General features: G+C 32.9%; 1 protein-coding gene across 2 annotated transcripts in view; it reads right to left on the bottom strand.

Moving 5' to 3' along the window:
* LOC134239800 (exportin-T-like) overlaps positions 1–27532 on the bottom strand; it is a 43447-nt gene extending 15915 nt beyond the window's left edge. Inside the window, exons 1-4 of one of the 2 annotated variants that reach the window (XM_062721942.1) lie at positions 27489–27532; positions 2259–2383; positions 1477–1562; positions 1131–1187 (exon numbers count right to left, since the gene is read on the bottom strand). In XM_062721942.1, coding sequence (XP_062577926.1) covers positions 1131–1187; positions 1477–1562; positions 2259–2383; positions 27489–27522 — 302 coding nt within the window. In that variant the 5' untranslated portion in view covers positions 27523–27532. Of the gene's footprint in view, positions 1–1130; positions 1188–1476; positions 1563–2258; positions 2384–27462 lie in introns of both variants that reach the window. The other variant, XM_062721943.1, reaches the window with a different exon arrangement.
* Between the last annotated feature and the right edge of the window lie 162 nt (positions 27533–27694).

Below are 27694 nucleotides of genomic sequence, written 5' to 3'. Positions count from 1 at the left end.
CTATATATTAGAAATTTTCCAAATAAACTGAATTTCAGAAAATACATTTAAGGTAGGACCAAATAGATAGGTGAAATTTTTCCTAAAATTCAATTTTTCTGAAACTTTGATATTTTGTTCTTGGATACAAAACCTCTATATATATATGATATGAAAGAAATTCAACCGCACATTTTTTGCCCATATAGTCTGAAATATGGCCTATCAGACCCCTGTAAGAAGAATGCAAAATCAGACATTCGACTTGAGAATGAGCCTTATTTTAGAATTTTCAATTGATCTATTGCAAATTTGTGTAATACTTTCAATAAAGATAACCTTTTTGTTACTTTAAATCAGTAAGTCACATTGATACTGGAAAATTTGGGTAAAATATTAAGTAAAATAGAACATACATTGTATGAGAAACTGAAAATTCACATGTAAATATCCGACAGTTTATGTTTTCTTAAGAGAAAATGTATAATTCAATTTTTACAAAAAATCAACAGAATGATTCAAACGGGTCCTAGAATAAAATGTGTAAAAATAAAGAAAATTGAACCGGTGGTTTAAGATATTTTGGCGATTAAAAAAAATGCAATGGCAAAAAAATGAAAGATTCAGGAGATGACGTCACAATATTTGACCTTTGACCTCGTGATATGACCTTGACATTTGTAGTACATGAAGAATAGAGACTCCTTATATATGTGTCCAAATATCTCCCCTCTACTATTTATGGAACAAAAGTTGCACTGCATTTTATAACAGACTGTTACATGCTTGTTTATTGCACTTAGATAGCGTAAACATATTCCAAAATGTAAGCTCCCAAGTGACCAATATATAGGATTCTCTGATTTTTTCACAAAATATAACGCAAATATGCCGAAACTTATTATTTTTCTTTCAGGGATCATTCATTGTTGTCAATATAGTAATATTATTCTTTTTTCCTCCAGTAATTTTTAAGAAATGGGTTAAAATAGAATTCTCGGGTGTTTTGTCCTACCTTAAATATTTCTAGTAAAATAAACACATATACATCATAAATACGCAAAATGTTTCAACTCAAAACAAGCTGTAATATTGAAAATGTCAAGATTTGAACAAAACACTCACTTAAAAAGTTTTTTTAATGTACTCACCCTACTTTTAGATAATGCTCAATCACTTGAAGGCAGAAAAATCTCACATGATCGTTCCTAAAAAAGGGGAAACTGCATTTATGAAAACATTCCTTGACAGTATTACATGCATTTGAAACAAGTACATCTCTGCACTTCAGAAATCATTCCATGACAATACTAGTTCATCTGAAACAAGTAAATCATAAGTTTGTACATCTGTCACATGCGCATGTAATACTAATCTTGTTTTGTCTAGGACATGTATATTTCAATGAAAATCAAATATTGTTTGAATACACCCCCCTCCATTAAAGACCAAAAACTCCCAGGTATTCAAGGACAACTGAAAAATATACAGACTTACCCAAAGTAACTTCCATTTGTAAATGCTGTGGCACATAGCTTCCATCCATCTCCTGAAGTTTTCAGTTGTTCAAAGTACTGGAGAGCCTACAAATAATAAACTTGGTATTAATCCGCAAAATAATATGCACAACTATTTTACGCCAGTTTTTTTTTTTTTTAACAGTAAGTTAATAAAAACCATCAAATCAAGAAATGAAGATTGGGTGAAAATTGCCTAGACATAGATGAACTTATCTTAAGTGTAGAATAACTGACTATCGGTAACTTATGAATTCGATGGACATTCAAGTCAAGATGAAAATTAAAGGGATATAAATGTACCATTGAAAAAATTACATATTAACAAATCTTTATTGGGAAACAAGATCTTGAACTCTTTCGGTATGAATATAGGTCTGCCATAAATTTCTACAATTCCACAGAACTGAATAAGACTGAATTAGAATATTAAATGAAAAGTCATGTATTTTTAAGCCTCAGTTTACCAGTACCTCTGATCAACAAAAATTAGTACACATTGCAATTTCTTAAAATTTATTCTTCACTGTAGATGAAAATCTGGATGTGAGGCTGACTTGTTTCTTTTGAAATGAAAATTCTTGAATTTTTCACTTAGTCTACAAATAAAACCTGTTTTACTTAATTGGGAATAGTTTCATTATCCTGGTAACCTGGTTTCCAAAAACTCCACCTTAGAAAATGAATGCCAAAAACACAAATAACTCCTGATGTGACTGACATTTATGTCAACAAAAAAATAATAACACCTAGTTTTCCTACCCTAGTCTGGAGCTGTGGGTCAGCTCGAGGGTCCAACCCACGTAAAGCATCCTCATCCATCACAAAATATACAACAGGTTCTCGATAGAGAAAAAATTCTGATGTTTCTATACCATGTCTAAAGCCTGCAAAGAATGAAACAAATATTTTGATTATCAGTATTTTGGTATCTTACTTAACAGTGTCCCACCCCCCTTTTTTTAAAAATGCATTTATTTTTGCTGATTTAAGTTTATCGTTCAAACATCATTATTTGAATTTTGAAATGTAATATGCACGTCATGCTCATGTTGAAAACCTTCAATTAAAAAGATGACTGAATTAGATATTCAAATTGAGATTATCTCTTTCACAAATTCTTGGGTTTTTGTATCTAAACTTCACATTCCATGAAAAACCAAAAATGGTATTACAATGTAAAATATATATGCCGGGAACCAGTCAAACCGTTCCCCACGAAAACCGTCCCGGTCAAAGCGTTCCCAGATTTTGGTCAATGCGTACCATGATTTTGGTCAAAATGTCCCCTGATTTTGGTCAAAGCGCCCCCTGACATATTTTATAGAAAAACGAAGTTTCCAAACCGCCCCCAAATTTTGGTCAAAATGTCCCCTGATTTTGGTCAAAGCGCCCCCTGACATATTTTATTGAAAAACGAAGTTTCCAAACCGCCCCCACATTTTGGTCAAAATGTCCCCTGATTTTGGTCAAAGCGCCCCCTGACATATTTTATAGAAAAACGAAGTTTCCAAACCGCCCCCACATTTTGGTCAAAATGTCCCCTGATTCTGGTCAAAGCGCCCCCTGACATATTTTATAGAAAAACGAAGTTTCCAAACCGCCCCCACATTTTGGTCAAAATGTCCCCTGATTTTGGTCAAAGCGCCCCCTGACATATTTTATAGAAAAACGAAGTTTCCAAACCGCCCCCAAATTTTGGTCAAAATGTCCCCTGATTTTGGTCAAAGCGCCCCCTGACATATTTTATAGAAAAACGAAGTTTCCAAACCGCCCCCAAATTTTGGTCAAAATGTCCCCTGATTTTGGTCAAAGCGCCCCCTGACATATTTTATTGAAAAACGAAGTTTCCAAACCGCCCCCAAATTTTGGTCAAAATGTCCCCTGATTTTGGTCAAAGCGCCCCCAGAATTTTTTTTTTCTAATATAGAAAAACGAAGTTTCTTACACTAAAATCTATAGTTAAATTGGTCAAAGCGCCCCCTAAAATAATTTTTTGGGGTTTACTTAGTTTACATTTAGGTCCAATAGAATAGAATATCTTTGCGATATTGCCAAAAAAGCATGTGCGTTAATTACAGGGACTTAAGTGAGGTTTTATGGTTAAGATCTAGTTAATGACTTTAGACTAACCTTTTGGTGCTATATCTATTATGAACTCATTACCAACTTCAACTTTCATTTTCCCGTACTTTGTTTTAAATTATTTCCATCCTTCTATGATGGCATTTTTTTTTTGCAAAAAAACTTATGAATTTATAAATTCATGCCAAGTATAGAACAAAAGTTTTTACTATAAGAATGCTTTTCAATAGGTGTAATGATAAATATTGTTCAGTAAAATAATTTTTAAAAATGTTTACTTTCAATTTTCAAACAATTTTCAATCTGTCAAAAATGTTGATAAGGGCATATGTGAGTGTGCAAAATAATTACACATGCAAATAATCTAATATTTGATAAATTTACATGTCTTTAGTAGTAATCGAGATTGGGGTATTAATTAGTAATCTTTAATGCGTTGAATTATTGATGTTAACTAGTTTCTTCTCAAAGTATAGCAAAAAACAAATATTAGAAACAAATATTGCAATACAAGTTTATAATAATGTTCAATCAAGTTGTACATACATAAATAAACAATTTTATTGCATTAAATAACATAATTTTCGTAGCATACTCTAAAGTACTCTGACGTACTCTAGCGTACTCCGTTTAGTAGTACCCAGTTTTTGCTTTGAACCATTAAAATTTCGAGGATGGAAAAAAACCTTAATTGAATGATGTAGAAAATATTCCTATTTTACAAACAATCGGAACAGTCAGTAAATTAGAAATTTATTAATGAATTTTGTGTGACATCATCACGGGAAGTTATAGAAGCTTGATACAAATTGCCAGAAAAATCCATACCGCCAAAACGATAAAATGACCAAAAGTATTAACACCCGTCGTTTACAGTGTTACAAGTTACGCAATTTCAAACCCCAATACTATGCGCGACGTCTATGTATTTTCGCTAGAGGTGAAATTTCAGCAATATAACGTACAATTTTAATCAAGCGAGTTTATCACTTGTAAAGACGACGATAATGGGTAGGTTGATGGATAAAATATAAGGATAAGTTAAATAATGTGCCTAGAATTAGGGAGTGAAAGGAAGTTAATTGACCGAAGTTGTAAAATCGTAAATTTCTCCCAAAAAGTGCGCAAAAAATATTGCGCTGTAAATTGCACCTTTTTTGCATTACGGGATGTGTAACGTTATGGTAAAAGGGATTTTGGTAAAAGACAAATATATAAAAACCATAAAGCTACAGATCTGCAGCAACGTTAACTCGTTTATTGTAATCAAAATTTAATAAGAATTGAGTTATCTTGCTGATACACGCGGGTTACAAAAGTTACAAAAGTACTGTGTCCAGTACTCGTAAGCTATAATGTTGGTAATTTTATTTCAAAAAATATAAATAATTGAGAAGATAAACAAAACACTGATTTTATGAAACATTCGTTTTTGGGTTCCTCGCGGCTGTTACTTGTAAGCAATATATTTGAGGAATTTAGGTCGTCTACAGAACCTTTCTATTCGCCGCAGTATTGGAAGTCAACCAATTAAAATTATGATAAGAAGATATTCAGCACTAATTCCGATATGGTTTATAAAAAAATGTTTTATCTTGGTATTATGGAATCAATCTATACGATGTTACATTGTAAATGTTGAATTTATTGGGGGAGGGGGGATAAATGCAAAATTGTTATCATGTTGTTAATTTTGCATTTACCTCCCCCTAGTAAATTCAAAATTTACGACATGATACAGAGACGAGAGACGTGGTTGTAAAGAAATGTGAGAATTATTGCTCGAATTTCCTCTATCGTCTATATGTATTCGTAAAGGTAAAGATAACGAATAATGATCGATCCTAACAGTAAAATTTTGTTAACACGGGAACACTCTGAAATATTGAATATTATGGACTTGTAACAGTGTTGACCAGAAAATAAAATAAAAAAATCTTCCGATCGCGGTAACATATATTCACACAACAGATAACTTGATTTTTTTCACACTTTCTAAAACCATAGTGATATATTTTATTGACGTTTTAACAAAAATGTTAAGGTTTAGTTGCTTTGTTGTGTTTATTCGCTTTTTCCCATAGAATAATAATAAAAAATAATAAAAAGAGACAATTCTTCATAATATTTAATCCTTTATATTAATATGGTCGATCCTCGCACTTCGTGCTCGGTCAATATGCTTTACTGTGAAGTCGACATATCTATGGATTGACTGAATTTAAGGGCAACATTTGTTATATTATTTTTTACAGAGGTTGACAAAAACAATTTGAAAAAATGGGAACAAACTAAAAAAGTTTTCTCTCTTAAACACTTCGAGACTAGAAATCAAAATAAATTTAGATGTTTCATACAAATGTGTTTCCTTTACATTTTTTGAGTAACTTAGAGGATTTACTAATTAAATATACTACAAATGTACATCTTTTTGATAATGTTTTGTATCAATTTTTATAATTGTGTAATCACTACTATTTATTTGTTGTTTTATAGAAAATTACCTCCATTTTAAGAAATATCAAGTCGATATGCATTCCAGATTCTATAAATAGTATGCTGTTATATACTTAATCATGTGACCAATCGGGGGGTTTGGAATATATGATTAAAATAATATGATGATATTTAATAAATTTCATATGGAAATACATTCATTATTTGAAGTAGTTTCACTCAAAATTAGAAACGAAATACGCAAGGTTGACCCCGATTACCAAACACAGACTTTCTGTGTAATATAAACGTATACACAGACTTTTGACATCTTGGGTATTTGGGGTCTCCAGGTAAATAACACCACTGTTACCTAGACCACTCCCCCGCCTCAGGTAACCGTACGGTAAAAAATGGACGCAATAGATAGGTCAAAATTCAATTTTTTCTGAAACTTTGATATTTTGTTCTAAGATACGAAATCTCTATATATGATATAAAAGAAATTCAACCAAACATTTTTGGATCACATAGTCTGAAATATGGCCTATCAGACTCCGGTAAGAAGATCGTAAAATCAGACATTCAACTTCAATAAGCTTTACTTTTAATTAGAATTATCAATTGATTTATTGCAAATTTGTGTAATACTTTTAATAAAGATAAACTTTTTATTACTTTAAAGCAGTAAGTCATATTGCTACTGGAAAATTAGAGTAAAATATTATGTAAAAATAGAACATACATAGCGTCAGAATTGAAAATTGACATGTACATATCCGACAGTTTAATTTTTTTTAAGTAGAGAAGGTATAAAACTTTTCTTTCTTTTTTTTTTTTTTACCAAATATCAACAGAATGACAATATTGATATTTGACCTCTTGATATGACCTTGACCTTCGTAGTACATAAAGAATGGAGACTCCTTATGAAAGTTTTTAAATATCAGCCCTCCAGTATATATGAAACAAAAGTTTCAGTGCATTTATGACAGACTGTTACATGCTTGGATTAAAATAACGTTAACGCAATCCAAAAATTATTTATTTGGAAAATTATTTATTTGGACACCCTAGACAAACCAGCGACTTAAATTTTTATATAGACAAAAATCATATTTGTCAATGCAACCAAGAAAATCATTGTGTACCGCTTTAATTTAATGTCACATTGATAATGCTAATTACTAGTTGGTATGAAGGACTATCTGAAAATTTAAAAAATTGACTATACAGGTTATACAGAACAAGATTATTAGATTTATTCTTGATGTTTCACCTAGATCAAGAGTAATTAAGTGTTACTGAATTTGAAAAATTGGGGTTTTTGAACATTAAAAGTAGAGTGTTAGGTTTACAATATTTTTCATAATAAAGGTCCTACTTATATGCACTGCAATTTTAATCGAAATGATTCAAAAAAAGTGTACAAGGTCAAGTTTAATTCTTTTGTGCCAAGGGTTCAAAAAATGGAGAGTCAAACATTTTTTTAATAATGGAATCAAAGATTGGAATCTCTACCTGACCATATTAAAGCATCAACAAGTAAAGCAAAATTCAAAAAAGAGGTCAAAACATTTTATGGAGAGAAATCAAAATGTATATGATCTAAAGTAGAGTACCCTTTTCTGAAACCTGCATGTATACAAAATCTCCTTGCGGAAACAAATAGCCCATCTAAATATATGTTATTTAAGAGCATAATTAAACACTTCGCACTACAATAAAGTTTTTGGTAAAACCTATTTCTGTTCCATTTTATATTGTGTTACATTACATTTTCTAAACCTAACAACTTTTTGGAGAATTTAAAATTAATTAATTTTTTATTTTATAAAATCTTCTTTAGAAATAGTCTATCATTCTTATGGACAAGCACACATTCGCCTTTATTTATCCTAAATTTATATATACTACATTCATAAATAAATACCGGTATATGAGGGTTTTTTTAATTTTGTTTCCTATAAATCAACAACAAATATGCTCGATTTCTTAATATGCTTTCAGGAAACATTTCATAGAAAACTTTTTAAAAAACAATTATATGTATGTTATATCCGATTTTATGTAAAGTTTTTGAAAATATGAGTGTGATTTTTTTTCTTAATTCGAATGTTCAGAAACCCTTGGGGCCATTAGTAAAGAGTACTGTGTATACCACATATACTGCATGTATATATATACACTTGGTCATAGGCATTATTTCCTCCTAGGTAAATCACACAGAATATACAAAAAATACACCTGACCTCGCGACACGTGTCCCCACCTGTGGCAACTGGCACGTGAACTTCACTGAAGACTGGTGCCCGTACGTTAGTGAGGTTCGACTTAAATTATTGAAAAAAATCGACCCGAAAATATCAACTTATATATACACACTACTATTAAAAAGAAAATACTTCTAAGTATGTTTGTAAGAAAATATAAACTAAGTAATGTGTCCAAGGTAGAATAACCTTTCCGAAAGCCAGTTTGACTTTCGCTTATATATGATTTAAGCTTTCTACATAACTTCCAAGCGTTTATATATAAAATGGAGGTAAAAAGCTTACCGATGCTACTTAAAAGTGTTATTGGACGATAATTTTCTGGATTTGTTGGGTCACCTTTATTGTTAAAAATCGGTTTGACAATACCCGTGAGTCATTCGTCTGATATTATTCCACTATCAAAAATTAAGTTGTACAATTTTTTATATACAGGCAAAAAAGTACAATGTAACTATTCATGCTATTTTTGATGAAATATGTTCGTTTAACAACTGGTCGTAGCCTGCGGCCTTATTATTTTTTTTTTATTTTTTAACTGCACATAAAATTTCTTCCTCACTAATCTCAAAATTCAAGATATGCAATAATTGGTGTCGTGTACCTGCCCCCAGAAGGCAGTAAATACGCATCAGAATATTTTTTAAAATCTGTTATTGCAGAAAAAGAGATCGGGACTTAACCCCCCCCCCCCCCATTACTTCACTCTTGAAATTTTAAGAGTTTGCGCCCCTCATGCCCCCTTAAATCCGCTATTTTATGATACCGGCAAACATTCTCAGTTTTAAAGAAATATAATAAATATATTTATCCCTATTAGCAGAGTTTTTGAAATCCACCGGTCCCACCGGCAAAACCGGTAAATATTTCAAAAGTCCGGTAATTTTTTTCATGTAATCGGTCCAAAGGACCGGTAAAAAAAAGGACCATTCCGGAGTTTTAACCTCTTAACCTGTGAATTTTAAATTTATTTGTGAGATAGTTCTAACATGTCTAAAGGATTGAATCTGTGTGTATGATAGAATAAACTCGAGGGATTTTATGACAGATAGTCATGATTTTTTTTCTGTCATATCTGTATTTGTTCCATCAGCTGATTCCATTTGTACAAAAACGTTCATTGTAGCTTTATTTCGGATACAACATATGTCAACCTAATCAATATTTACCTTTAATATAAAGAGTTAATAATCATTATTGTTAGATTAAACATTATCCCCACAACATTTAGAACTTCGTTTTCTGCGGTAGGCAGCCATGTTGGGTATCCACTGTAAATATCACACCTGGGTAATTCAGTCCGGGGATATTTGACTCTTTTGAATTTTAAGCCCTATATACTGGAATTAAAACGTTTTTCAGGTTTTTGAATATGTGTATGCTGATGGACCAGTGAATATTTGTGTGGACCGGTGAATTTCACTAAATCACTGGTCCACTTGACCAGTGAAATTTTTTTTATTTCAAAAACTCTGTATTAGAATAAGAATCAAACAAAATATAAGAATCAAACAAAATATAAGAATTTAAACAAAAATCTTTTAGTTAGAACCGTATTTGTACATGGATTTGGGAGTTCAACAGTTATATTTATTTGAGTTAAAATTTTTTCTTCAAAATTATGGCTCTTTTTGAGAAGGCCTTCATGTGGCAAGAGCTGGGAAACGGTATCAGTATCATTTTTTTTTGGGGGGGGGTTATATTAAATGATACTGGCGAACATTCTCAATGTTTCCCATAAAACAGGGTATTATTTCAACTCGGAATAATTATTTCATTCGGAATTTAAAGAATTAAAAAAAATAAGCTACTAAGTCTCCTTACATGTATTTGTAGCTCAGTAGAAAAAAATTTTGCCTTAGATCTCTGCATATTTTGTGAGTATTTGGGTAAAGGTTTTGCTTATAAACTCATTGAATAAGTTATTCTATTTTCTGTTAATTATTTCTTCTTATCTGTTTATTTGTTTGTTTATTTATTGTTGTGTTTGTTTATCTATTGGTGTAAACAAGGTTGCATGTACTGGCAGGGGTTAGATGAATTTTTTACTGGGTTAGTTGGCGCATGCCCAAAGGGGTTAGTCGCCGCCGGGTGTCGACTAACCCCTTTGGGCATGCGCCAGTTGCGTTAGTTAAAAATCCTTAGTAAATCCATATTCAATGTGTATTCGGTCTGTATTGTTAATCAGTCCACGCGATGTACGTAAAAAACGGTAATTAACACGGTAGAAGTCTTATTTACTGTCACGATGCGCTTAAATCCTAAGTATTTCATTCCAAGTATCCATGAATGAAGACTAGACCCGGGTCCCTACACCATGTGCACATGCCGATCTCCCGATGAAAATAAATCACGGAGCAAGAGAACGAAAATACATACCAATGCATATTCATCACGATAACTGAAAACATATAGTCGTAAGAACGATTAAATCCAACAAATAGCCAGTGAAACGCGGCGATGTCAACACTGCCAATGCACTGCAAACAACTCCTGTTCGACGTCATTTTTCGAAGTACGACGTCACAGGTACACTGTTTTCCCGAACTTTCTCTCTGTATCAAAATGGCGTATAGGCATTGTACGTAATATAAGGTATTCTGTCACTAAGGTACACCATTTAAACATTATTTTTTTAGCTGAACGTTTTCCTTTACTTGGACAACTAAATATCACAAGAGGAAATGAAAGTGAAAAGTGTTTAGTACAAAAAACAGGCTTTAAAAATTGCAAGATCCAGGATCCGCGCACTTGTTTCACCTCAGCTAAGAGGTGCAGATTTAGTGTGCACATCTCAAGTTTTCGATCTATTGTGACGTAGGCCTATCACTCGGGGACAGCATAAAGTGAAATGCAGTATGTCTATAGAGAGATCTGCAAGAACATGATAAAGACTAATAAGGTGTTGAAAATATTTCTTGTATCTTTATTTTGATTTAGATCAAATTTATTCATCATTCATATAATATTTTGATAAAAGGAGGGGACGAGACAATTCTTTTTTTTCTCACAAATACTGCGTGGCTTATAACCCCTACCTCCGTATTGACAGAAATATTTTGTTTTTATCAATTTTGTATTATTTAAATTTAATTTTATTTTTTGCCGACTTTGAAACAAATCATGTGGTGTGTGTGTGTGTGGTGGGGGGGGGGGGGGGGGGGGGCATATCGACGCTTACGGAAAGAAAAAATTAATGGATCAAGACAGCGTTTAAAATCTCGGACATTTTCAGGTAGTACACTGCATTTTTCGGCAATGAAACAGGATTGAAGGCCCAATCTATGAAAACTTTTAAGGAAGAAGTCACGAACTGCGAATAAATCACTGACATCCAAATAAATGGATCCCTCTCTTTCTGAGGCACATACAATATTGTTAGTGTTGTGAACTTTCGCCCATTTTTTAGATAGAATTACTTTTATTAGCAGAATTGAAGACTTAACATATGAAAAAATTAAAGGAATTAAATCATAAATAAATAACTGAAATCCAATTTCTGATTATTTAAAATCTACCAAGGAAGCAACTGTATAATAAAATTTCCCCGACTTTTAATTTAGTGCATGCACATTAATAAAATATGGCGAAAGAGTATGCTCATTGAACTCTTTTACTTAGACTTTGTATACTACATGTTTACGTATATGTACAGATGGATTTATATATTTTTTATCAATATTTTGCAATAAATATACTTTTAAAATTCCATTTTCAATTTCTTAGAAAACATTGAATTGCTGCACATGTACAGGTAAATTCCGGAAATAGTAAAAAAATGTCGGAAATGAAATAAAAATATGTTGGAATGCTATGCAGATTTTGGAAATGAAATGCAACGAGGGGACGTGTCCCCATTAATTTTGGTGATGTCTTCTTCCTCTTGTTGAATGTACTCTCAGTTTGGATATATAGTATACTTAGTATTATAGAAAAACAAAGAAACTAGACGCTGGTGTTTTGTAAAGAAATTTTTAGCAGTAGAAAGTCCCCACAACTACTGAAAAAATGTGCACCCTCTCCCAATGGAATTGCTTCATGCAGGCCTGTATCAAGTACTGTTTACAAATATGGGGACGTTCATTTGTTTAAAAATGCTGTGCGTACATGTAACGACAGCAAATGATTTCAGCAACCGGACAGACATCAACAAATCAGTTTCGATATATATGTACATAAATACCTAATGATTTGAAGTTATGCACCGCCATATGAGAAATTTACATGTTCTTTTTCAATTTCTGAACTAAATAAAATCCTGAAACAGTATACAAAACGGTACAGTATTATTTCAACATACTGTCTTTCTTACTGCCGAATCTTTTGCAAACGAAGTCGAGAACGAGAAGTTACATGTATATAACTTATAAAGCTGTGCATGCTTTGCTGTGGTTAAATGCTACGGACAGACACGTAGCATCAGGGGTTTTTCATCAAAACTTTTTTCTATTGAAAATTATCATTTATAGACCGGTTGCCCCCCCCCCCCCCCCTGTTTTGGTGTACCACAGCCAAATAAAGGTAGTATAGTATTTATACGAAAAAATAAGGTACTAAAAGAAGTTCAATGCCCCTCCAAGTTTCAATTATTTAATTTTAAGTTTTTTTATCAGGTAAGTTGAATACCCCCCCCCCCCTGTAAAAAACGATGCTTCGTCCCTGACGGGTGAAATAGAATCAAAATTTAAAATCAAAGAAGAAGTCTACAGTATGTGCCAGAGTAAGTATGACTTTCTTGAAATAAAAACTCGTTAAATTATTATAAGCATAATTATATTGAAAATTATAACAGACACACGTATTTCCCTCGATGAGAGAGAGAAGCTGAGAGATATTCCATCATGTTTGGGAAAAACCCAGGAAGATAATCTAATAATAATTTGTAGGATTTACTTTAAACTATTTCAATGATAACGTGTTATTTCAGCAGAGACCTGAATACTACTGTAAGTCAAAGATGCCAGCTTTAAAGTTTCGTTTCGGAACAAATACTAGTGTAGTACACAAATGAAAATCTATAACGAGTATTTCGTCTTCTTTGATTTACTCTGTCCATCAACCAATCAGCTTAAAACAGTTGACCAATAATCGAGGACAATTAGAATTGAGAACTAATAAATTATCTATCGATAAACTTTAATTATATTAGCTGTTGACTTGGTACACTAGATATGATATTCATAATATATATTTACTTGATATTTGCGTAGACCCTGAGGTCCACGCAGCTGCGCAGTAAATATATAAGCGAGGTTAAAACGGATGCCATGGGCAAACGACAGGCTACGCGTGCGCGAGTTCGCCCCTTGGGCAACTTTCCCGTAGAATATTTCGCCCTATTCGAAATAGAATATGCCATTCATTGGCAAATCGCGTTTTAAATCCGCAAATCGTATTTAATTATTGATTGCGGATCCGAATTTCTCTCTTATACATATACTTTTATATACAAACTAAACATTGATTCTGTGGCACAAGTATTTAAAAAAGTAGGAAGAACTTGCAGTATATAGACACATGCGAATTAACAACTTGAATACAAAACGTCATTCGACGACTAGTTCTAGCTTTCACCGGCATTAGTTTTGTGCATCAAGGCTCGCAAAATTTTAGCATTTCAACAATCCAAATACCGTTTGATAAAGGTCTGTAGCAACGGTTTTTAAGATGGGGAGGGGGGTGCTCCGAAAAATAAAATCTGCGTACTACAGAGTTGTGCTACACGCGTACCATCAGATCTATTGTCTATTTTTCCCATGAAAGATTTAGGCCATTCCAAGTTTTTTCTCTGTTTAGCGTCCACCCATCTTTCAAAAACCTAGCTACCTATTCGCAAAAAACACACAAGTCAAAAAAAAAAAAAATAATAAAACACATATATTTCATAGTAATAAGAATGACGTAATTCAAAAGATATGATTTCATTTATCTATTTTTCATAAAGAAAGTTATTTTCTTCAGCAACATTGAGGTATTTAATACTGAAACTATTCCAATAATGAAATATACAAATATTTAGATATATTGCCGGAAATCACAAATTTTGACCTTAATGATTAATTTTCGGACTCCTGGTTCTGTTTGTTTTTTCTGACATGGGATGTCAAAAACCAAGGCGCACGTGGACGCTAAACACAGAAAAAACTTGGAATGGCCTTATTCCTTATAAATCCAGAACAGGTGTCAAGTAGAAGCCTCTGTGGGTTACATGTATCAAAATAGCCGATTTTTGAAACTGACAAAACTAAAGGCGGAGATAAAATTTAACAATATTTTGCTTTGAGACTACAATCAGTCATAAGTAAGCAGATCATTGTAGAAAATGTGAACAAACCTACATGAATACTTATTAAACTTAGAAATTCTCTTAAATTGATTTCGGTTAGAAACACATGCTTATGGTCCACGTATTGCAGTCCTATTTTAAGGACAGCAACTTGTTTGAAACATTGATGTCGCCAATTCCGGGTCACGTCGGGGTTTTTCGTTGATATTTTGCATAGTTGTTAGATTTATATTTTATGCAATATATGTATTGAAAGGAAAAAATAAGGAACCATCCAAAAGTCTTTTTGTTTTCAAAGTAACCAAACAGGAACAATAATATTATATTTACAGGCGTATTTCATCAAGGCCAATAGCTTCCCCAGTTATATATACGAATCATTTTTAGTCTAGTCAAATTATCAAATTTTCCATCAAAATGTGAACTAATTGCAACAGTTTCAAAATTTAGTTTTAATCAATCTATTATATGATCTGAATATATAACAAAAAGTTTAGAAAAATTTATACATGGGAAAATTGAAAAATTGAGGTCATTATTGGGACGTATTGTGTTCACTCTGATAAAGTGTTAAACGAACAATGTAAAGTAGAAACTTCTACACTGGTTTAAAAAAACATGTAAGTAGGGAAATAAACTTAACTGAATAAACTGAATGGGAAAAATATTAAATTTTGGTTACTATATGTGTTGGTTGCCATGGAAACAGTATAAATTGAGAATGTCACCTACTTTTGAACAGTGAACCTTTACAAACACGAATACAGTCACTACGTTAGTTTACACACATACTCAAAATGCATTCTTTTGCCATAAATGCTTCAAAGAAATTATTTAGAAGATTTATGTAAATAGGTGGTAACCATAGATACATTATAAATGAATTTTACATGAAAAATTTCGGTATTCAGCAATGCTAAGTATAGCACGAATATACTCAATCACCAAAACTTAAGAAACAATAAAAATGTTTTAATTAATATGAAAGGTAATATCGGAAAATAATTAGGAGCAGATTTAGAGGGGTCAGGGGACATCCCCCAATAAGAATTTTTTTTATGAAAAAGTAGCAGAAAATCCCCCCCCCCCAAAAAAAAAAACTGAATCCCTTCTGTAACTGAAAGGTTTTCCCCGTATATGAAGAAAATTGTGGGAAGATCTCATAGAACCCCATTCCTCCCCGAAATAGATTTATGTTTTTTTATTCTGGATTAGGGAAGGTTGTTATTTTTTTTTTGTCAAAAAATATTCTGAAATCTGTATTTTTTTACGCACAGCAAAGCTATTCCCCATAGATTACATTGTAGTTGTTTTTTTCACCCTTCAGAAAATTTTCTTTCAACATGTGACACCAGTTTTGAGTCCCTGCAATATGATTGGTTGGTAACTAGTATAAAACGCTCAGAAATAAAAAAAAAAATACTCTGTTTACATTAGTATCATAAAATGCTTGTAAACTATAATGAGTATGATGGTTCTTGCTTGATCAGAACTTGAACCCACCGCACACCCGAGTACCCTACAAGGTATTTCTTGTCATGAGTTTAATAAAAATGCTATCTTACTCATATCAAGTGGATCAATGTATTTTTTTACCCTCCATAAAATGAAACCACGCCCTCCGATGTGATAAGAACTTAGCAACATTTAATGTTGCTTCATGGATGGTGATATTCAAAAAAATATTTCAAGATTTTTTCAGTGTAACCCTCAACTACATTCAATAATATGAAAATAAGACACGTTTTAGGATAAAATCTGAAATTGTTATCCCTTGAAAATGATCATAGTTGACCAAGATGTAGCCGAATCAACAGTAATTAAATTGCATTAAGAACAAAATATCGTGAAATGTGCGCGCAAAGGTTCTGCGCAGTTAATAATTATTATATTGTTACCCTTCTTGAATCTTAACGTATTTCAAACCGTTGCTATGTAATGTTACTTGAAGAGGGTGGGGGCAATTGAAAGCACACAGTAGATTAATTTATTATTATTGATGAAAAAAATCTAAAGTCAAATAAAAGCACTTACACAAATGGAATGAAGTAAAAGAGAGCAAGCCAAGTATCTGTTTCAAGGAAGAATTAATTGTTAAACTCTTGGATACTGGTTATCAATTTTTACTTGTTCAAATTCATATGTAAAAGTATTATTAATGTTTGTTTTATTTTTCCCAATTATTTTTATCCTAACAGTTATAGAAATTATAAGACTTTGGCTTTAATCTAGGAATTCACCCGCATGATGCAGTGGTTAGAGCATCTGCTCTAGAGTTGCGAAGTAAGGAGTCGATCCTTACGTCGCGGGTTCGAATCCCACTGTGGGATGTGGAGATCGGTCGGATAAGACCGTGTAAACTGAGGTCCCGTGTCACAGTAGGCACTGGCGTGAAAAAGATCCCTCACTGCTAAATGGCCCTAAGTGCTGAGTATAGAACAAAATGTGCAGCTCTCCACAGGCAAGTGGTGGAGTCTCCATATGCACGAAAAATTCTCGAGAGGGACGTTAAACAATATACAATTATAGTAGAAAGATTCACGTCCATATACTTTTCTTTTTTCAATGTTGCTCTCATTAAGAAGTGACTTTGAAAGTGTTCCAGATTGTTCACATTCTAAAGCATGCTCATGGAAACGCCGTTATCACCAGTCCCCCAAAAAAATGGAGCTTCAATAAGTGCCGCATCAGGCATTTTACTGTTTCAAAAATGACCATATCATCTACAAGGAGGAGTTAAGTTATTAAAAATGGGTTTAAAATATTTTGTTAAAAAGTTACATTAAGAGTTTTAAAAAAGAGCATTTAAGCATTTAATTCTGTCTAAATGATTCCATTTGAATTATTTCCATTACTATAAACATAATGCAGCTTTTGTACATGTATAGATGCATGGCGCAGTCTTTATAGAGAAAAAGGTCAATATCAATTGGCTTTTTATATAAGGTTCGCTACTTTTTACAAAAGCAATAAGCAGTAAATCTGGAGAGCAAAAAAATTGTTTGAATCACACAGTTCAAATTTAAGTTCCAGAGATGCCTGAATGGAATTAAATATTTGATTTTTTTAACTTGGAGACCTTCAAATCAAATCCTGTTCATGTGATTCCATAAATTCTGTACTCTTTATTTTAAAATGATAAATTTCTATATATATTCTAGATATTTAATCAAAATATATTCTGTGATGATGCAATTGTAACAACTCTGATATACACTGTACTTGTCTGATAAGCTTTCTTGCAGAATTCTTTAGAAAAGGCTGTTTTGACTTATTTTGTATACAAACTGTGTTCCATACATTTTTTGTTTCTTGAGTATAAATTCCAAAACTACTGGGGTATAAATGTCCATCAGATGTTTACAAATAAAATGAAAATAAACACATTCACATTTAGGAATTTCACATACATGTATATTGTGAATACAAACAGCGTTGCATACTTTTTTGTTTACATGAATGGTAATTGCAACTATTATATATGTGTAGATGATATTTGGCCGGAGTGGAAGTCAAAACTTCACTTCTTTGAAAATCAAAATATTTATTTTTTTTATTTAGTTTTGATTGCATAACAAACTACAGGTTAAAACAACAATGTTTAATGCTAATTGGCTATTGTTTACAGGCTGTCTGTCATGGAAAGCTCATATAGAAAAAGTACGGTGTGGAAATGGGTAATTCTAAATTCATATTGATCTCTAATTTTAATCTTTCGATTTCCCAACTTTCCCCTGAGTGAATTTTTCTAAACTTTTTATATGTGAGTTACTAATAGCTTATCTACAAATCTGCATTAAAATATATACTGTTGCAATTAGTTCTCATTTTTCAGTAGAATGACTAGACTATTTCTCCATTTCCGGATCACGTGAATCATGGTCTTGTAATATCTACGTATCGTTTTGGAACACGATTTTTAAATAATGTTGAGACATAAAAGAATTCATGCAGCTCGGAAAAAATCGTAAAAAATGTATTATATTTAAAAACAATACCGACAAAACAAAATAATTTTTTGGTAAAAATATTTTTCAGATAGAATACTTTTAATAATCAAGGTAAATACATGGTTGTCACTTGGTTTTGTACATTGAGTTTTGACATGCTTAAATCAGTGTAATTTTATTTGAGCAGTGATCATTATGATTGATTTCTGAGTTAAAACTAAATGCATGTGCTATACTTTTTAGCTATTAAAGATATGTATGCCGTGTTAAACAGTATTTTTGCACAGCTGAAACCGAACAAAAATTTCTGGAGTATGATAAGCTACCAAAAATGAAGCATTCTTGCAAATTCGACGAAATTTTATTCGGTATTAACAAAGTACTGGTCAGGAAAAGAACACGATATTCTCATGCATATTTATAAAGGATTGACGTTTATACTGGATCTGCGCATGTGCGCGGGAAAAGCATCGCGAGAATCATCAGGTCGAGGAAAATATTTTTTGTGACGTCTGATCAGTGAGGGACACAAATAGACCAATCAGCTCAATGAGTTGCATTTAATGCATTTATGGGTTACTACATAAAATACTACATGTGTTTTTCAAAAAGGCTAGTTTTTTAAATCGCATCGTACATTATTATCTACTAATCCCATGCTCATATTTGCATACAAATGATTAACAATGATGAAAATTTAAAATTTCCCCACTCCGTTGTACAGGTCCGTTTGTTAAGAGTTTCCCCGTGCTGTACTGCTAGTGGACATTTTCGGTTGGGTGAACATTTACGGATCTTCAGTATGGAGCGCATTATGCGCAAAAAAATTTATGTCAAGTACAATGTATGGAAAGTAATTCAAACTGCTATGTTTACACCCTGAATAGGATATCGTCAATAATCCCTTTTGGTTTTTTAATATGAACTACATAACATATATAGATGAAACTTACATACCATACATCTTGCCATCTTAGAAATATAGTTGGGCTAATAAAATGAAATTGGTCAAGGAATTCCAAGCCTCTAAAAACTATTCCAGTTTGAGGGCACAACCAAGTATTTCGATGAACACCATTAAGAAAAATTAATTCAGGTAGGTAGCATCGGGTTTTTTTAAAGTGGGTGGGGGATGGAACAGTTAGAATAAAAATCAACTTGCTCGAAGAAATCTGACAAGTAAAATAGGTTCCAATATCTTTCACTATTAAATTTTATTTATTGACTACAATTTACTGCCAAACTCCAAATTAGCACGAGCCAATGCTGATAACCTACTTGCAAGATTTTTTATATTATTTTCAAGGGGTCAGATATACTGTGGTTCATATGTAAAGAATATAATTATATTATTTAGTAGTATTCTGGTTTTGGCATTCGGTATATTGTGCAGATTTATACATGATATTCTGTGGAATACTTTTTGTTGTTTTGAACCATTAAAAAATGCAGAATCGAATGTATCTAATAACCATTTTGATTGATCAAATTATATCATTTGTTTGTATTAGTTATTTCATTTTGGCACAACATGGTTTCCACACTTCTTTATCCATAGTCGCTGACATCTGTAGAAGTTCACCCAACCGAAAATGTCCATCGAAAAGACAACTGCACGTGATTATAGCAACCAACTCTGAGGTGCTCTCAATATTGACAATCCCTAACTCACGTGTTTGTAGTAAAAACGTAGTAGACCATCATGCTTTTCGGTTCATTCACGAGATTGGACCATTGTTTGTTGTAAACATGCGAGACAACGTGATCATGAATATTTCAATAAGAGGCGGTTTTTTATCCGACAAGGAGAGAAAATATTTTTTACCAAATAATATTTCAAAACTTTTAAAAGTGGTGGAGTGGAATTGTCTTATTTGCAGAAAGTATATAACTTATATAACTTGATGAGACACCACATATATTAATTACTTTTAAAATAAAACACTAATACGGCATATATAGCTTTAATTTTTATATAGAACTTTTATATCAGCCTTGCTGCAGCGAACCAAAAAAAAAAAAAAAAAAAAAAAGATAGAAAGAAAGAAAGAAAGAAAGGAGTTCTTGGTAGATTCCTTATAACCGAGTTGTAGCCCTCCTACTTGTCCGCCTGAAATTGAGACCAAAAATTTCGCCTGTAGTGTTGATTGTACTGTCTTTTTGGGTGGCAAAAATAGTTCGGTCCAATGATCCTCGTGCAGATATCTACTTCAAGCTAGTTTATAGTTAATTGATGCCTAAGAAAGATTTTAAAATCGAACTTTTAGGAATTAGGGGAAGAGGGTGTCCAGAACCGAGCGCAACTTTTTGTGCGCAATAAATATGCATACGTGGTTTTTTTTTTCTATGGGTGGTACTGTAACCCTCTGGTCGACTTAGCTGCAGATCTGTAGCGTTATGGCTTTATGTATTTGTCTCTGACCATACAGATCCGCTACTGCAAAAAATGTGCAATTTGACATTGTGGCGCAAGATTATTTTGCGCACTGTTTGGGTGAATTTCTCCAATTTCTAACATTGTAAATCATCTAACCTTCCCTACATAATGCTGGACACATTTTTAGATAAATCTGCATATTTTATACACCCCAACCCTTTTATAGTCGTCACTACAAGCGATAAACTCGCTTGAATTAGATTTTTTGCAATCCCCCATGCAGAGAATGCAAATCAAGCCAGTAGAGGCGACTATAAAGTGTTGAGAGGAGGATAAAATAAAAATAAGAATGTGTCTGGAATGGGGTGAAAGATTGGTGATTTACCAAAGTTAGAAAGAGGAGAAATTCTCCCAAACAGTACGGGAAAAAAAATCTTGCGCCGTAAATTGCACATTTTTTGCATTACAGGATCTGTATACTAGTAGCGTTATGCCATGGTCAAATACAAATCTAGAAAACCATAACGCTATAGATCTGCAGCTATGGTAGACTATTTTAATTTTGTATTTTTTTTTTTATCAGCGAACTACAGTTCTGCAGCTACTCCAGCTAGATACCTAGGTGATAGATATTTTTATGTATCTCTTTTAAAAGAACAACTCGCCAAGATGTTAGATTTTGGTTTTGAAGAAAGAAAAAAAACATCTTTGGTAATATGTAATTTTTGTGGCGATATAGTTTATTTTAAAGATGGACATTATCACATATTTCCTGAATTTAGGAATGATTAAAACCCAGTACCTCTCCAGATGAATATTCAGGAATCATGTGTCAAAATATTGTCTTATAAAGAATGACTGGTTTGGCTGACCACAGGTGAAGAGACCTTACAAAATCACTTCCAAGCCATTTCCCTTTAGGAAGTCAATGGATCTGTAGTCAGCATGCATATCATAAAACTTGTAACAATTCGGTTCGACTTGACTTTTTGCGTCCATATGAGTAGTCGTTTCCCCTTATCTTACTGAGTGTGATCTCCGGGTGATCCATCTATGTGTGATTTTCTGGTCAAATACGACTAGAATTCGCTGTCTTAACATATCGGCAATCCATCCTGGGAGTACATAAGATATGAACACAAATCGTTATGATTTTCCGGGTTGTAATAATTGGTATTATCATATCAATAAAATTAATTAATCATATTACATGAATGTAAATTGAAAAGTTGTTTAACTACTAAAAATATATTGTTTTGAATATGCTATAATTGCAAAGGCAACCACGATAACTGTTAACAACATTTTTCACATTATGCAGTGTAGTTGCAGAACTGTAGCTCTCTGCTTGAGAAGATTTCGGAGAGGTAAAGCAGAGAGTTACAGATCCATGCGTTGTAAAAACCGTCGATTGACGCCGCCGATTTTTTTGTCGCTCACTTCAGGTACAAATTCTCATCCTAGGCATCATAATGTGACTAAGATCCACTACAGTACTTTTTAAAATGCTAATATTTGTTTGGGGACGATCTTTGCATTTCTTTTTTCAACAGCCTATATCGGTTTATGTCCCTGTCATAAAAAGCATAACGTGTCTCAAGCCCCGGCTACTTACTAAATCCTTAAAATCTTTAAAAATCCTTCTAATAAACACTTCTATAAAAATATATGTTCTCTAGAATTGCATTACTCTTGTATATTAAACGTAGGCGTCGGAAGCAAATTGAAAGTGTTTTTTTTTGGGGGGGGGGGGGGGCTAAACCACAAAAAAGGTAAACGCCATTTTTCAATGCCCATATAATTTGTATATATTTGCTAAAAAGGGGGGGTCCCTCCGGTTCCGACGCCTATGTTAAAAAAAACTGCAATATTGATTCCCGTACTAACAACCAAAGAAAATAAATCAAGTATTTTCACTATTTGTAGTTTTATCACAGAGATGGACAAAGAAATTTAAAAAAGTAAATATAAGAATATGAGAAGGTTATTCTTTTAGTACACCCTGTGTCTTTTGATTTTGATTTCAAGTTTCAAGAAGTGTGCTGACTCTCATCGATATAGTAAACAGGCGTCGACGTTGGTAAGATCCATAATAGCACTGTAAGCTATATGGTTTCTGGAACATGTCGTTGTATTCTTTCTAATAACAATTAGTTTCTGGTTTTATCGTTCTACCTATTACTGGTAATAATAACTGGAAGTTGAACATGTGGGTGCATGTATCCGTGTAATTGTGTGATTGTTGAGAAAATTTTCAAAATATAAATGAGTGAGAGGATATACTTCTGAACTTCATAATAGTAAATTCTCCTATTTCGTTTCCGGAAGTCGTGCCAAGGCTTCCTGAAAACGACACAAGTACGCAGTTCCATTGCTCTAGCTGGAAAACCTTAAAAAAGGCGAAGGAATATTTCTTTCGCTCAGATCTCGAGATTGATGATCATATTGCAGTCAGATCGAGGAAATCAAGCTGCAATTGCTGCGTATGGCATGCAGTCTTGCACATGCAAGCTATAATTGAATGGCTGAGAAGGGGGGTTGTTTTTACAGTCATGTGCTACTTTCTAAAATTGAAATATTATCATTTAACATTGTTATTAAATCTCTTATGTTTTTAAATCCAGTTTAACCTTATTGTATTCATCAGTTTAAGAAATTCATTATCATAGTTAAAGGTTCAAATACTTGTAGTTTACTGCTTGTTCCGTTTCTTTTGCGTTCCGGTATAAATTGATATTCTTCTTCGAAGAAAAAAGTAAAAAGGGCCTAAACTATCTGATTAATAATTCAAAGCATTACACGTCACACTTTCTTTTCAGGAAGGAGGACTGTCCAGTAATAAAAGGTGAACTTCTTTTTTCTGTATTTATTTTTTGGAATAAAAAGTATCATCAGAATATATTTACATCCACTGAATATTTCCTCCTATATTTCTTAAGAAAACCCATTGCGTTAATCAGTGCATGAACTACACTAGGCATGTCACCTGTACAGATTTTTTAATCAGTGGCTGTTCCATCAATGAAACGTACAAAGACGTTCGCATCATTAATATATAATTAATCATGTTAATCCTACTTTAAATTATTATTTAAACAGATATAAATATAAACAATAAAATGTCTTTCTTTGGTTGTTATTTACAAAATTTAAATAACCCACTATTTTTTCTGCAACAGAGGCCGCGACATTCATCCCCGTACTAACAACCATAGAAAGCGTTTTGTTGTTTTAAATGACCACAGAGACTGAATCTTTTGGGGAACTTGTGATTCGGAGACCTACAGTACTGCAGTTATCTGGTTGTAGGAAACGTGTATCCTGTGACCATCTACATGAACACCACGTGGAAAAAAACTCTTGATTTTGTTTTTTTTTATTTTCCCAGAGTATTGTCCTTTTTGAAAATTTTCACTCTTATCATGCTTTTCATTATTACTTTGTGATCGAACCAGCCAATGATCTGCCGGAAGTGGATTAATTCAGTGAGAATGAAATCTTGTCGAAGAATCGAAGCTGTTTCTTTGTATTTCAACCACCCCCCTCCTTCACTTTTAAAAGGTCTTGTCTGATGTTTAAAGATTAATGAAGAAATTGTATTACTGAAACTTTAATGCTGTTTGTGATTTTTACTTTTGTGCAAGCTAGGGGACGATTATTCTACTATTCTAAGGAGAAAAAAATATCAAGGCATGAAAATAGAACATCGAAATTTAAACTCTAATTCGCTTGGGGTGGGGTAGCACTGGTCAGGGACAGATTATTTATTATCTTGTCCGTCGAGGACAGATTACTTATATTCAACATTTAAACTATCTTTGAAAAATTATTTATTGGTTATTCGACCCCCCTTCCTCTGAAAAAATGTGAGTTTTTTTAATTTAAGAATTTCAAAATGTATAGATTATTTTTCACATTTTTTAAAATTATATTTTTATAATATAGATCTAGATATATTACGATGTAAGGCCGGAACAATTTTCTGGGAAAGGGGGTGGACATTTTGTGAATAAAACGAGAGAGGTTGGGCATAGAATATTAATTTACATCATCGTTTAAAACATAAAATACTCAGTATTTAAAATGTTAATTTAATCTTTTTATTTACAAACAGCTGTAGAATATATTGCCTATGTATGTTCTTGCATAGCTAATGTCATTTTCATGTCAATCTGTACAGTTTTCGCCGAGTGATACGTCACAATAGATCGAAAACTTGAGATGTGCACACTAAAACTGCACCTCTTAGCTGAGGTGAAACAAGTGCGCGGATCCTGGATCTTGCAATTTTAAAGCCTGTTTTTTGTACTAAACACTTTTCACGTTCATTTCCTCTTGTGATCTTTGGTTGTCCAAGTAAAGGAAAACGTTCAGCTAAAAAAATAATGTTTAAATGATGTACCTTAGTGACAGAATACCTTATATTACGTACAATGCTTATATGCCATTTTGATACAGAGAGAAAGTTCGGGAAAACAGTGTACCTGTGACGTCGTACTTCGAAAAATGACGTCGAACAGGAGTTGTTTGCAGTGCATTGGCAGTGTTGACATCGCCGCGTTTCACTGGCTATTTGTTGGATTTAATCGTTCTTACGACTATATGTTTTCAGTTATCGTGATGAATATGCATTGGTATGTATTTTCGTTCTCTTGCTCCGTGATTTATTTTCTTCGGGAGATCGGCATGTGCGCATGGTGTAGGGACCCGGGTCTAGTCTTCATTCATGGATACTTGGAATGAAATACTTAGGATTTAAGCGCATCGTGACAGTAAATAAGACTTCTACCATGTTAATTACCGTTTATTACGTACATGGCGTGGACTGATTAACAATACAGACCGAATACACATTGAATATGGATTTACTACAGAATTTTTAACTAACGCAACTGGCGCATGCCCAAAGGGGTTAGTCGACACCCGGCGGCGACTAACCCCTTTGGGCATGCGCCAGCTAACCCAGTAAAAAATTTATCTAACCCCTGCCAGTACATGCAACCTTGTTTACACCAATAAATAAACAAACACAACAATAAATAAACAAACAAATAAACAGATAAGAAGAAATAATTAACAGAAAATAGAATAACTTATTCAATGAGTTTATAAGCAAAACCTTTACCCAAATACTCACAAAATATGCAGAGATCTAAGGCAAAATTTTTTTCTACTGAGCTACAAATACATGTAAGGAGACTTAGTAGCTTATTTTTTTTAATTCTTTAAATTCCGAATGAAATAATTATTCCGAGTTTAAATAATACCCTGTTATAAAATCATCCCATAATTTTTAAAACTATAAATTAACGGACAAGTTGGAAACTTTGTTTTTCTAAAAAAAAAAAAAAAAAAATATCAGTGGGCGCTTTGACCAAAATCAGGGGGTGTTTTGACCAAAATTTGGGGGCAATTTGAAAACTTTGTTTTTCTAAAAAAAAAATGTATCAGGGAGCGCTCTGACCAAAATCAGGGGGCGCTTTATAAACTACGTTTTCCTATCAAAATATGTCAGGGGGCGCTTTGACCAAAATCAGGGGGCGCATTGACCAAAATCAGGGGGCGCTTTAGAAACTACGTTTTCCTATCAAAATATGTCAGGGGGCTTTGACCAAAATCAGGGGGCGCATTGACCAAAATCAGGGAGCGGTTTAGAAAATACGTTTTCCTATCAAAATATGTCAGGGGGCGCTTTGACCAAAATCAGGGGACAGTTTGACCAAAATCAGGGGGCGCTTTGACCAAAATCAGGGGACGCATTGACCAAAATCAGGGGGCGGTTTAGAAACTACGTTTTCCTATCAAAATATGTCAGGGGGCGCTTTGACCAAAATCAGGGGACGGTTTGACCAAAATCAGGGGACGCTTTGACCAAAATCAGGGGGCGGTTTTGTAGTATCATATTTCTATAAAATATGTCAGGGGGCGCTTTGACCAAAATCTGGGGACATTTTGACCAAAATCATGGAACGCTTTGACCAAATTCAGGGAACGCTTTGACCGGGGCGGTTTTCATGGGGAACGGTTTGACTGGATTTCTATATGCCTAGTATTACCATGAATACAAACTACTTTTTTAATCAAACAAGAAATGAAACATCTTTATAAGTAATAGAATAACAATCACTAACCACTTTATCACAACAATGACATAAAAAATCTCTGTTATTTCAATAATAAAAAAAATAGAAAAGTAAAAGTTAACAATAACATATTGCGCAAAACTTACATGAACAGAGGAAACTCGAAATATAAACATAAACAGATATTAAACATGTTAAAATCATAAACATACGAACCTGAATGAAGCATTACAGTAGCAATTTACTGAAATTAACTTCAACTGCTTATATTGGCTATCTTATAATGGTACAAATTTACTATATAAATGTCTTTTATCAAATAGTTTCAAAATATTCACGTTTTCACAAAAATAAAAATACGCCTCAAATCTTTGAAGCATGGCCCTAAATTTGCATTAACACTGAATATGTTCATCTAAACTAAATCTAAAATAAACTATCTCTCATTGATTTTATACTGGTGATGCAATACATACAAAATTTTCTAAAGATAGTTATTTACTGGATTTCAAATTTCTCTGGCCACGTTTCGTCATCCACCATAGTCGCCATGTTGATGCAGGTTTAAGACAACTCGTACATAGTATGGAGAGGGAAAAAAAACACATGGGAAAACTTTTCTTTGGCTTTTTTTCTGAAACGATTTTGTTTGTTAGTTTTTCTTATTATTGTATATGAAGTACAATGAAAACAATCTGATCCGTTAGT

The sequence above is a fragment of the Saccostrea cucullata genome, unplaced genomic scaffold (genome assembly GCF_032062105.1).
Source record: "Saccostrea cucullata isolate Sc308-1 unplaced genomic scaffold, CSIRO_AGI_Scuc_v1 ctg2869, whole genome shotgun sequence".
Taxonomy (NCBI): Eukaryota; Metazoa; Mollusca; class Bivalvia; order Ostreida; family Ostreidae; genus Saccostrea; species Saccostrea cuccullata.
The sequence above is the reverse complement of the archived record's forward strand: the minus strand, read 5'-3'. Positions and strand labels throughout refer to the sequence as shown.